This window comes from Salmo salar, chromosome 17, assembly GCF_965601325.2.
Source record: "Salmo salar chromosome 17, fSalSal1, whole genome shotgun sequence".
NCBI lineage: Eukaryota > Metazoa > Chordata > Actinopteri > Salmoniformes > Salmonidae > Salmo > Salmo salar.
The window spans coordinates 28,375,983-28,387,500 of NC_138307.1; the positions used below are offsets into that span (position 1 = coordinate 28,375,983).

An 11,518-nucleotide genomic window follows, 5' to 3' on the forward strand; every position below is an offset into this window, starting at 1 on the left:
TTTAAACTTTTCGTCGAGAAATTTTGGGCGCGCTTCCTACATTTGGAGTAGCTTACTGAACGCGCAAACAACAAGGAGGTATTTGGACATAAATTATGGACTATCGAACAAAACAACATTTATTGTGGACCTGGGATCCCTGGAAGTGCCTTCTGATGAAGATCATCAAAGGTAAGTGAATATTTCTAATGTTATTTATGATTTTAGATGACTCCAAAATGGCGGGTATCTGTATTGCTTGATGTCTTTTTCTGAGCGCCGTACTCAGATTATTGCAAAGTGTGCTTTCCCCGTGAAGCTTTTTTGAAATCTGTCACAGCGGTTGCATAAAGGAGATGTTCATCTATAATTCTTTGAATAACAGTTTAATATTTTATCAACGTTTATGATGAGTATTTTTGTCAATTGTTGTGCTGATTCACTGGCAGTATTGGAGGCAAAATCTTTTCTGAACATCACGCGCCAATGTAAAATGCTGTTTTTGGATATAAATATGAACTTTATCGAACAAAACATACATGTATTGTCTAACATTGAGTCCTATGAGTGTCATCTGATGAAGATCGTCAAAGGTTAGTGCTTAATTATAGCTGAATTTCTGGTATTTGTGACCCCTCTCCTGCTTGGAAAATGGCTGTGTGGTTTTTCTTGTGTTGTACCTGTCCTAACATAATCTAACTTTATGCTTTCGCCGTAAAGCCTTTTTCGCCGTAAAGCCTTTAACAACAGACACACACAGTTACCTGTTCATAGTTGAAGGTCTCCAGCATACCCAGAATAAGGCCTTGTATCTCAGCCAGCTTTCCTTTACCATACACAGGGTCCTGAGAAAGAGAAAGAGAGAGATATCAGATGGGACAAACACCCCATTGAAACCCTGCATGCAGAGTTCTGTAAGATTCTCCTACATCTCCAGAGAACAACTACAAACAATGCATGCAGGGCAGAATTAGGCCAATATCCACTAATAATAAAAACTCAAAAAAGAGCAATTAAGTTTTGGAAACATCTAAAATACAGTGACCCCTCTCATATCATTACCAAGCCCTGCAATGCCTCTCATATCATTACCAAGCCCTGCAATGCCTCTCATATCATTACCAAGCCCTGCAATATCTCTCACATCATTACCAAGCCCTGCAATACCTCTCACATCATTACCAAGCCCTGCAATACCTCTCACATCATTACCAAGCCCTGCAATACCTCTCATATCATTACCAAGCCCTGCAATACCTCTCACATCATTACCAAGCCCTGCAATACCTCTCATATCATTACCAAGCCCTGCAATACCTCTCACATCATTACCAAGCCCTGCAATACCTCTCACATCATTACCAAGCCCTGCAATACCTCTCACATCATTACCAAGCCCTGCAATACCTCTCACATCATTACCAAGCCCTGCAATACCTCTCACATCATTACCAAGCCCTGCAATACCTCTCACATCATTACCAAGCCCTGCAATACCTCTCATATCATTACCAAGCCCTGCAATACCTCTCACATCATTACCAAGCCCTGCAATACCTCTCACATCATTACCAAGCCCTGCAATACCTCTCATATCATTACCAAGCCCTGCAATACCTCTCATATCATTACCAAGCCCTGCAATACGTCTCATATCATTACCAAGCCCTGCAATACCTCTCATATCATTACCAAGCCCTGCAATACCTCTCACATCATTACCAAGCCCTGCAATACCTCTCACATCATTACCAAGCCCTGCAATACCTCTCACATCATTACCAAGCCCTGCAATACCTCTCACATCATTACCAAGCCCTGCAATACCTCTCACATCATTACCAAGCCCTGCAATACCTCTCATATCATTACCAAGCCCTGCAATACCTCTCATATCATTACCAAGCCCTGCAATACCTCTCACATCATTACCAAGCCCTGCAATACCTCTCACATCATTACCAAGCCCTGCAATACCTCTCACATCATTACCAAGCCCTGCAATACCTCTCATATCATTACCAAGCCCTGCAATACCTCTCACATCATTACCAAGCCCTGCAATACCTCTCACATCATTACCAAGCCCTGCAATACCTCTCACATCATTACCAAGCCCTGCAATACCTCTCACATCATTACCAAGCCCTGCAATACCTCTCACATCATTACCAAGCCCTGCAATACCTCTCACATCATTACCAAGCCCTGCAATACCTCTCACATCATTACCAAGCCCTGCAATACCTCTCACATCATTACCAAGCCCTGCAATACCTCTCACATCATTACCAAGCCCTGCAATACCTCTCACATCATTACCAAGCCCTGCAATGCCTCTCACATCATTACCAAGCCCTGCAATACCTCTCACATCATTACCAAGCCCTGCAATACCTCTCACATCATTACCAAGCCCTGCAATACCTCTCATATCATTACCAAGCCCTGCAATACCTCTCACATCATTACCAAGCCCTGCAATACCTCTCACATCATTACCAAGCCCTGCAATACCTCTCACATCATTACCAAGCCCTGCAATACCTCTCACATCATTACCAAGCCCTGCAATACCTCTCACATCATTACCAAGCCCTGCAATACCTCTCACATCATTACCAAGCCCTGCAATACCTCTCACATCATTACCAAGCCCTGCAATACCTCTCACATCATTACCAAGCCCTGCAATACCTCTCACATCATTACCAAGCCCTGCAATACCTCTCATATCATTACCAAGCCCTGCAATACCTCTCACATCATTACCAAGCCCTGCAATACCTCTCACATCATTACCAAGCCCTGCAATACCTCTCACATCATTACCAAGCCCTGCAATGCCTCTCACATCATTACCAAGCCCTGCAATACCTCTCACATCATTACCAAGCCCTGCAATGCCTCTCACATCATTACCAAGCCCTGCAATACCTCTCACATCATTACCAAGCCCTGCAATACCTCTCACATCATTACCAAGCCCTGCAATACCTCTCACATCATTACCAAGCCCTGCAATACCTCTCACATCATTACCAAGCCCTGCAATACCTCTCACATCATTACCAAGCCCTGCAATACCTCTCACATCATTACCAAGCCCTGCAATACCTCTCACATCATTACCAAGCCCTGCAATACCTCTCATATCATTACCAAGCCCTGCAATACCTCTCACATCATTACCAAGCCCTGCAATACCTCTCACATCATTACCAAGCCCTGCAATACCTCTCATATCATTACCAAGCCCTGCAATACCTCTCACATCATTACCAAGCCCTGCAATACCTCTCACATCATTACCAAGCCCTGCAATGCCTCTCACATCATTACCAAGCCCTGCAATGCCTCTCATATCATTACCAAGCCCTGCAATACCTCTCATATCATTACCAAGCCCTGCAATACCTCTCATATCATTACCAAGCCCTGCAATACCTCTCATATCATTACCAAGCCCTGCAATACCTCTCACATCATTACCAAGCCCTGCAATACCTCTCATATCATTACCAAGCCCTGCAATACCTCTCACATCATTACCAAGCCCTGCAATACCTCTCATATCATTACCAAGCCCTGCAATACCTCTCATATCATTACCAAGCCCTGCAATACCTCTCACATCATTACCAAGCCCTGCAATACCTCTCATATCATTACCAAGCCCTGCAATACCTCTCACATCATTACCAAGCCCTGCAATACCTCTCACATCATTACCAAGCCCTGCAATACCTCTCACATCATTACCAAGCCCTGCAATACCTCTCACATCATTACCAAGCCCTGCAATACCTCTCACATCATTACCAAGCCCTGCAATACCTCTCATATCATTACCAAGCCCTGCAATACCTCTCACATCATTACCAAGCCCTGCAATACCTCTCACATCATTACCAAGCCCTGCAATACCTCTCATATCATTACCAAGCCCTGCAATACCTCTCACATCATTACCAAGCCCTGCAATACCTCTCATATCATTACCAAGCCCTGCAATACCTCTCAATCATTACCAAGCCCTGCAATACCTCTCATATCATTACCAAGCCCTGCAATACCTCTCACATCATTACCAAGCCCTGCAATACCTCTCACATCATTACCAAGCCCTGCAATACCTCTCATATCATTACCAAGCCCTGCAATACCTCTCACATCATTACCAAGCCCTGCAATACCTCTCACATCATTACCAAGCCCTGCAATACCAAGAGCTGAGTAAAGAAAAGAGTCCCCTCATCCAGCTGGTCCTGGGGCTGAGTTCACAAACCTGTTCTACTAAAACACTGAAGTCTCAGGACCCTCATCCAGCTGGTCCTGGGTTCACAAACCTGTTCTACTAACACACTGAAGTCTCAGAACCAGAACATCCAATCAATCAGAATAAACCAAATTACAACACAGTCAAAACAAAACTACATTGCTTATTGGGAAACACAAGCACAAACACAAAGCACAATGCAGTGCTATCTGGCCCTAAATCGACAGAACACCGTGGCTAAATATTTGACCATGGTTACTGATCAAAACCGTAGGAAAACCTTGACAAAGTACAGGCTCAGTGAGCACAGCCTTGCCATTGAGAGGAAAGGCTGTGCAACCACTGCACAACAGCAGAACCAGAGACAGAGCTGCATTTCCTGACAAAATGTCAAAAATATAAAACAATTAGAGTGTCATTTTCCCAAATTTGAAACCCTTATTCAAGGTTTCAAAGACCTCTCTGATGAGGATAGGCTACCCGTCCTGTTGGGGGAGGACAGAGAGCTGTGGGTTGGCAGCGCACTACATTGCTGCCTGCCATAAGATGAGGGACAGTGTCTGACAGACCAATCAACCTGCACATGTCCTCTACTGTATGCTTATTGTTATTGTTGAATGTATGCTTATTTTGACCCTTGGTTATTGTTGTTACTGTTGTGCCGTTGAGAATTTTGATTCTCATTTGATTTTTTAATATATTTTATATTGTAAATATCCAAAATAAGCTTTGGGAATATGTACATTGTTACGTCATGCCAATAAAGCGAATTGAATTGAGAGAGACACAGAGAGAGAAAGAGAGAGAGACACAGAGAGAGAAAGAGAGAGAGACACAGAGAGACACAGAGAGAGAGAGAGAGAGAGAGAGACCTTTACCAGACACAGGGTCCTGAGACAGAGAGAGAGTCATTGAGTAGGGATTGTGTTGCTGTTAGTCTGAGATACCGCTGCCCACCAAGGGACACACCACATGACCACTTTAACCTCCCACCAGCGCACACACACAGCATGACTAACACACACTTAACATAAGGAAAGAGAATAGGTACACACACAGCATGACTAACACACACTTAACATAAGGAAAGAGAATAGGTACACACACACACACACACACACAGTGGGCCATGGTTGTGGAGGTGCAGAGCGGTCCTCTGTGAGGGGGTTCGCGGTCCTCTGTGAGGGGGTTCGCGGTCCTCTGTGAGGGGGTTCGCGGTCCTCTGTGAGGAGGTGAGCGGTCCTCTGTGAGGAGGTGAGCGGTCCTCTGTGAGGAGGTTAGCGGTCCTCTGTGAGGGGGTGAGCGGTCCTCTGTGAGGGGGTGAGCGGTCCTCTGTGAGGAGGTTAGCGGTCCTCTAGCCCATAGAGGTTAACAAGACACATCTAAACAGGTGTTTCCAGGTAAGACATTACATGGCACAGGTTCTCTACTGCTCCTCAAGCAAGGAGTCCGATGACATCACAGGTTCTCTACTGCTCCTCAAGCAAGGAGTCCGATGACATCACAGGTTCTCTACTGCTCCTCAAGCAAGGAGTCCGATGACATCACAGGTTCTCTACTGCTCCTCAAGCAAGGAGTCCGATGACATCACAGGTTCTCTACTGCTCCTCAAGCAAGGAGTCCGATGACATCACAGGTTCTCTACTGCTCCTCAAGCAAGGAGTCCGATGACATCACAGGTTCTCTACTGCTCCTCAAGCAAGGAGACCGATGACATCACAGGTTCCCTACTGCTCCTCAAGCAAGGAGACCGATGACATCACAGGTTCTCTACTGCTCCACAAGCAAGGAGACCGATGACATCACAGGTTCTCTACTGCTCCTCAAGCAAGGAGACCAATGACATCACAGGTTCTCTACTGCTCCTCAAGCAAGGAGACCGATGACATCACAGGTTCTCTACTGCTCCTCAAGCAAGGTGACCGATGACATCACAGGTTCTCTACTGCTCCTCAAGCAAGGTGACCGATGACATCACAGGTTCCCTACTGCTCCTCAATCAAGGACACCGATGACATCACAGGTTCTCTACTGCTCCTCAATCAAGGACACCGATGACATCACAGGTTCTCTACTGCTCCTCAAGCACGGAGACCGATGACATCACAGGTTCTCTACTGCTCCTCAAGCACGGAGACCGATGACATCACAGGTTCTCTACTGCTCCTCAAGCACGGAGACCGATGACATCACAAGTTCTCTACTGCTCCTCAAGCACGGAGACCGATGACATCACAAGTTCTCTACTGCTCCTCAAGCACGGAGACCAATGACATCACAGGTTCTCTACTGCTCCTCAAGCAAGGAGTCCGATGACATCACAGGTTCTCTACTGCTCCTCAAGCAAGGAGTCCGATGACATCACAGGTTCTCTACTGCTCCTCAAGCAAGGAGTCCGATGACATCACAGGTTCTCTACTGCTCCTCAAGCAAGGAGTCCGATGACATCACAGATTCTCTACTGCTCCTCAAGCAAGGAGTCCGATGACATCACAGGTTCTCTACTGCTCCTCAAGCAAGGAGTCCGATGACATCACAGGTTCTCTACTGCTCCTCAAGCAAGGAGTCCGATGACATCACAGGTTCTCTACTGCTCCTCAAGCAAGGAGACCGATGACATCACAGGTTCTCTACTGCTCCTCAAGCAAGGAGACCGATGACATCACAGGTTCTCTACTGCTCCTCAAGCAAGGAGACCGATGACATCACAGGTTCTCTACTGCTCCTCAAGCAAGGAGTCCGATGACATCACAGGTTCTCTACTGCTCCTCAAGCAAGGAGTCCGATGACATCACAGGTTCTCTACTGCTCCTCAAGCAAGGAGTCCGATGACATCACAGGTTCTCTACTGCTCCTCAAGCAAGGAGTCCGATGACATCACAGGTTCTCTACTGCTCCTCAAGCAAGGAGACCGATGACATCACAGGTTCTCTACTGCTCCTCAAGCAAGGAGACCGATGACATCACAGGTTCTCTACTGCTCCTCAAGCAAGGAGACCGATGACATCACAGGTTCTCTACTGCTCCTCAAGCAAGGTGACCGATGACATCACAGGTTCCCTACTGCTCCTCAATCAAGGAGACCGATGACATCACTGGTTCCCTACTGCTCCTCAATCAAGGACACCGATGACATCACAGGTTCTCTACTGCTCCTCAAGCACGGAGACCGATGACATCACAGGTTCTCTACTGCTCCTCAAGCAAGGAGACCGATGACATCACAGGTTCTCTACTGCTCCTCAAGCAAGGTGACCGATGACATCACAGATTCCCTACTGCTCCTCAATCAAGGAGACCGATGACATCACTGGTTCCCTACTGCTCCTCAATCAAGGACACCGATGACATCACAGGTTCTCTACTGCTCCTCAAGCACGGAGACCGATGACATCACAGGTTCTCTACTGCTCCTCAAGCACGGAGACTGATGACATCACAGGTTCTCTACTGCTCCTCAAGCACGGAGACTGATGACATCACAAGTTCTCTACTGCTCCTCAAGCACGGAGACTGATGACATCACAAGTTCTCTACTGCTCCTCAAGCACGGAGACCAATGACATCACAGGTTCTCTACTGCTCCTCAAGCAAGGAGACCGATGATGTCACAGGTTCTCTACTGCTCCTCAAGCACGGAGACTGATGACATCACAGGTTCTCTACTGCTCCTCAAGCACGGAGACTGATGACATCACAAGTTCTCTACTGCTCCTCAAGCACGGAGACTGATGACATCACAGGTTCTCTACTGCTCCTCAAGCAAGGAGACCGATGATGTCACAGGTTCTCTACTGCTCCTCAAGCACGGAGACTGATGACATCACAGGTTCTCTACTGCTCCTCAAGCACGGAGACTGATGACATCACAAGTTCTCTACTGCTCCTCAAGCACGGAGACCAATGACATCACAGGTTCTCTACTGCTCCTCAAGCAAGGAGACCGATGATGTCACAGGTTCTCTACTGCTCCTCAAGCAAGGAGACCAATGACATCACAGGTTCTCTACTGCTCCTCAAGCAAGGAGACCGATGATGTCACAGATTCCTATCAGACTCATTGAAGTTTACAGTTGTCAAAAAAAACACAATTTTGCTCAAAACATATGTTTTTACGGTTTAGTGTGTACACTTTACTGTATTTATACTTGGGATGTTGCTATTCAACAGGACAAGTTAAAACATCGCTGGTGGACATATTTAACTTGAATGTCGACAAAATATATGTGTACTTTCAAAAAAATATGTGATGTATTTTTTGTTGCATATTACCCACCATCCTTTTGTGCAGCTGAAGTTTTGATTTATAATATGATGCTCTTCATATTAAGCTCATTTAAATGTTATGATGTTCATTATATTAAGCTTATTTAAATGTTATGATGTTCATTATATTAAGCTTATTTAAATGTTATGATGTTCATTATATTAAGCTTATTTAAATGTTATGATGTTCATTATATTAAGCTTATTTAAATGTTATGATGTTCATTTTCACACTGAATAATGTTTTATTTTATGTTAATTTATCACTGTAATGTGAACTAAAGTACAAAAAGCCAGTTATCAAAGACGTTGCATGTAAAGCATAAAGCCACTGAGAATATCAGTAGCATCAGACTGCCGGTAGGAAGTCATCCCAGTGGGAGGCCGTTCCTTCTCTTGAGAATATCAGTAGCATCAGACTGCCGGTAGGAAGTCATCCCAGTGGGAGGCCGTTCCTTCTCTTGAGAATATCAGTAGCATCAGACTGCCGGTAGGAAGTCATCCCAGTGGGAGGCCGTTCCTTCTCTTGAGAATATCAGTAGCATCAGACTGCCGGTAGGAAGTCATCCCAGTGGGAGGCCGTTCCTTCTCTTGAGAATATCAGTAGCATCAGACTGCCGGTAGGAAGTCATCCCAGTGGGAGGCCGTTCCTTCTCTTGAGAATATCAGTAGCATCAGACTGCCGGTAGGAAGTCATCCCAGTGGGAGGCCGTTCCTTCTCTTGAGAATATCAGTAGCATCAGACTGCCGGTAGGAAGTCATCCCAGTGGGAGGCCGTTCCTTCTCTTGAGAATATCAGTAGCATCAGACTGCCGGTAGGAAGTCATCCCAGTGGGAGGCCGTTCCTTCTCTTGAGAATATCAGTAGCATCAGACTGCCGGTAGGAAGTCATCCCAGTGGGAGGCCGTTCCTTCTCTTGAGAATATCAGTAGCATCAGACTGCCGGTAGGAAGTCATCCCAGTGGGAGGCCGTTCCTTCTCTTGAGAATATCAGTGGCATCAGACTGCCGGTAGGAAGTCATCCCAGTGGGAGGCCGTTCCTTCTCTTGAGAATATCAGTAGCATCAGACTGCCGGTAGGAAGTCATCCCAGTGGGAGGCCGTTCCTTCTCTTGCTAGAACTAAATCCATACCTGCTGCATACCGACCCGGCAGCGACAAACCTACCGATTCTACTTGTAGATCCCAATGCTCCTCAGTGGCCAGCAACTTAACTTTGAGCCAATCAGAGAGCACAAACCCCCACGTGGGGAGACCAACAAAAAAAGTGAATTTTGTCCATACAGATGAAATAATCACACTTCATATGCAATGTAGGTTATGGGATGGTAGCTAGCTAAGTGCACAGACACAATGCACACAACACTAAATACTTCCACCAAGCTAGGTAACCACTAGTATTGACAATCTCATTAAAATCACAACGGATTAGCTAGTTTCCATGAAACAGCTGCCTGTGTTAGCTGCCGAGTCAGTGCAGTGTCCTTAGCTAGTTAGCTAGCGAATATGCTCATGTTCGTTAGCTAGCTAAACATTTGGCTGTGGGCTGACACTGGTAGTCAGGGTCTACAGAGAGTGAATTAAAATGGTTATTTGTCATCTTGCTAGCTGTGGTTATCTAGCTGTGGCCATCTGGCTAATAACAACAAGGGATTTCTACAAAATAGCAACATTAGCCTGGAATCTAGGCCATAAGCAATACACACAGATACGTGTTGCCAAACAAGGCTACTGCCACCTTCTGGTTTGGAGTGTTTTAACAAGGCTACTGCCACCTTTTGGTTTGGAGTGTTTTATCAAGGCTACTGCCACCTTCTGGTTTGGAGTGTTTTAACAAGGCTACTGCCACCTTCTGGTTTGGAGTGTTTTAACAAGGCTACTGCCACCTTCTGGTTTGGAGTGTTTTATCAAGGCTACTGCCACCTTCTGGTTTGGAGTGTTTTAACAAGGCTACTGCCACCTTCTGGTTTGGAGTGTTTTAACAAGGCTACTGCCACCTTCTGGTTTGGAGTGTTTTATCAAGGCTACTGCCACCTTCTGGTTTGGAGTGTTTTAACAAGACTGAGTGACTGACCACTTCCAAAGACTTTGTTGTGTGAACACTAAAGAGACTGACTACTAACGCTGTTCAGAGGTGCTAAGTACAGTCAGCAGGCAAACCTTTAACAACCATACCGTTGTGTCTGAACTTCGGGAGACAGAGAGAGAGAGAGAGACAGAGAGAGAAAGAGAGAGAAAGAGAGAGACAGAGAGAGAGAGAGAGACAGAGAAAGAGAGAGACAGAGAGAGACAGAGAGAGACACAGAGAGAGAAAGAGAGAGACAGAGAGAGAAAGAGAGAGACAGAGAGAGAAAGAGAGAGACAGAGAGAGAAAGAGAGAGACAGAGAGAAAGAGACACAGAGAGAAAGAGAGACACAGAGAGAAAGAGAAAGACAGAGAGACACAGAGAGAAAGAAAGAAAGAGAGAGAGAGAGAAAGAGAAAGACAGAGAGAAAGACATAGACACAGAGAGAAAGAGAGAAAGAGAGAAAGAGACACAGAGAGAAAGAGAGAAAGAGACACAGAGAGAAAGAGAGACACAGAGAGAAAGAGAAAGACAGAGAGACACAGAGAGAAAGAAAGAAAGAGACAGAGAGAGAAAGAGAAAGACAGAGAGAAAGAGAAAGACATAGACACAGAGAGAAAGAGAGAAAGAGAGAAAGAGACACAGAGAGAAAGAGAGAAAGAGACACAGAGAGAAAGAGAGAGAGAGAGACATAGATAGAGAGACATAGATAGAGAGACACAGAGAGAAAGAGAGAGACATTACCTGTAGAATGTGCTGGATGATAGCAGGCAGGGGGATGAAGATACTCATACTGTTCAGGACCTTCATGGTGAGTTCCTTCAATACTGGGGGAGAAACACACACTTTAATATACGTCCGTCTGTCCGTCCGTCCGTCCGTCTGTCTGTGTGTGTGTGTATTCACCCTCTGATGTATGGCGTGTGTTC

General features: G+C 45.7%; 1 protein-coding gene across 6 annotated transcripts in view; it reads right to left on the reverse strand.

The window, feature by feature from the left end:
* vps8 (VPS8 subunit of CORVET complex) overlaps positions 1-11,518 on the reverse strand; it is a 194,367-nt gene that overhangs the window by 44,855 nt on the left and 137,994 nt on the right. For all 6 annotated transcript variants that reach the window (XM_082963732.1, XM_082963730.1, XM_082963731.1 and 3 more), the window contains 3 exons: positions 11,496-11,518; positions 11,334-11,416; positions 744-824 (listed from right to left, as the gene is read on the reverse strand). The exon at positions 11,496-11,518 is cut by the window's right edge and continues 59 nt beyond it. In XM_082963732.1, coding sequence (XP_082819858.1) covers positions 744-824; positions 11,334-11,416; positions 11,496-11,518 — 187 coding nt within the window. The remainder of the gene's footprint in view (positions 1-743; positions 825-11,333; positions 11,417-11,495) is intronic.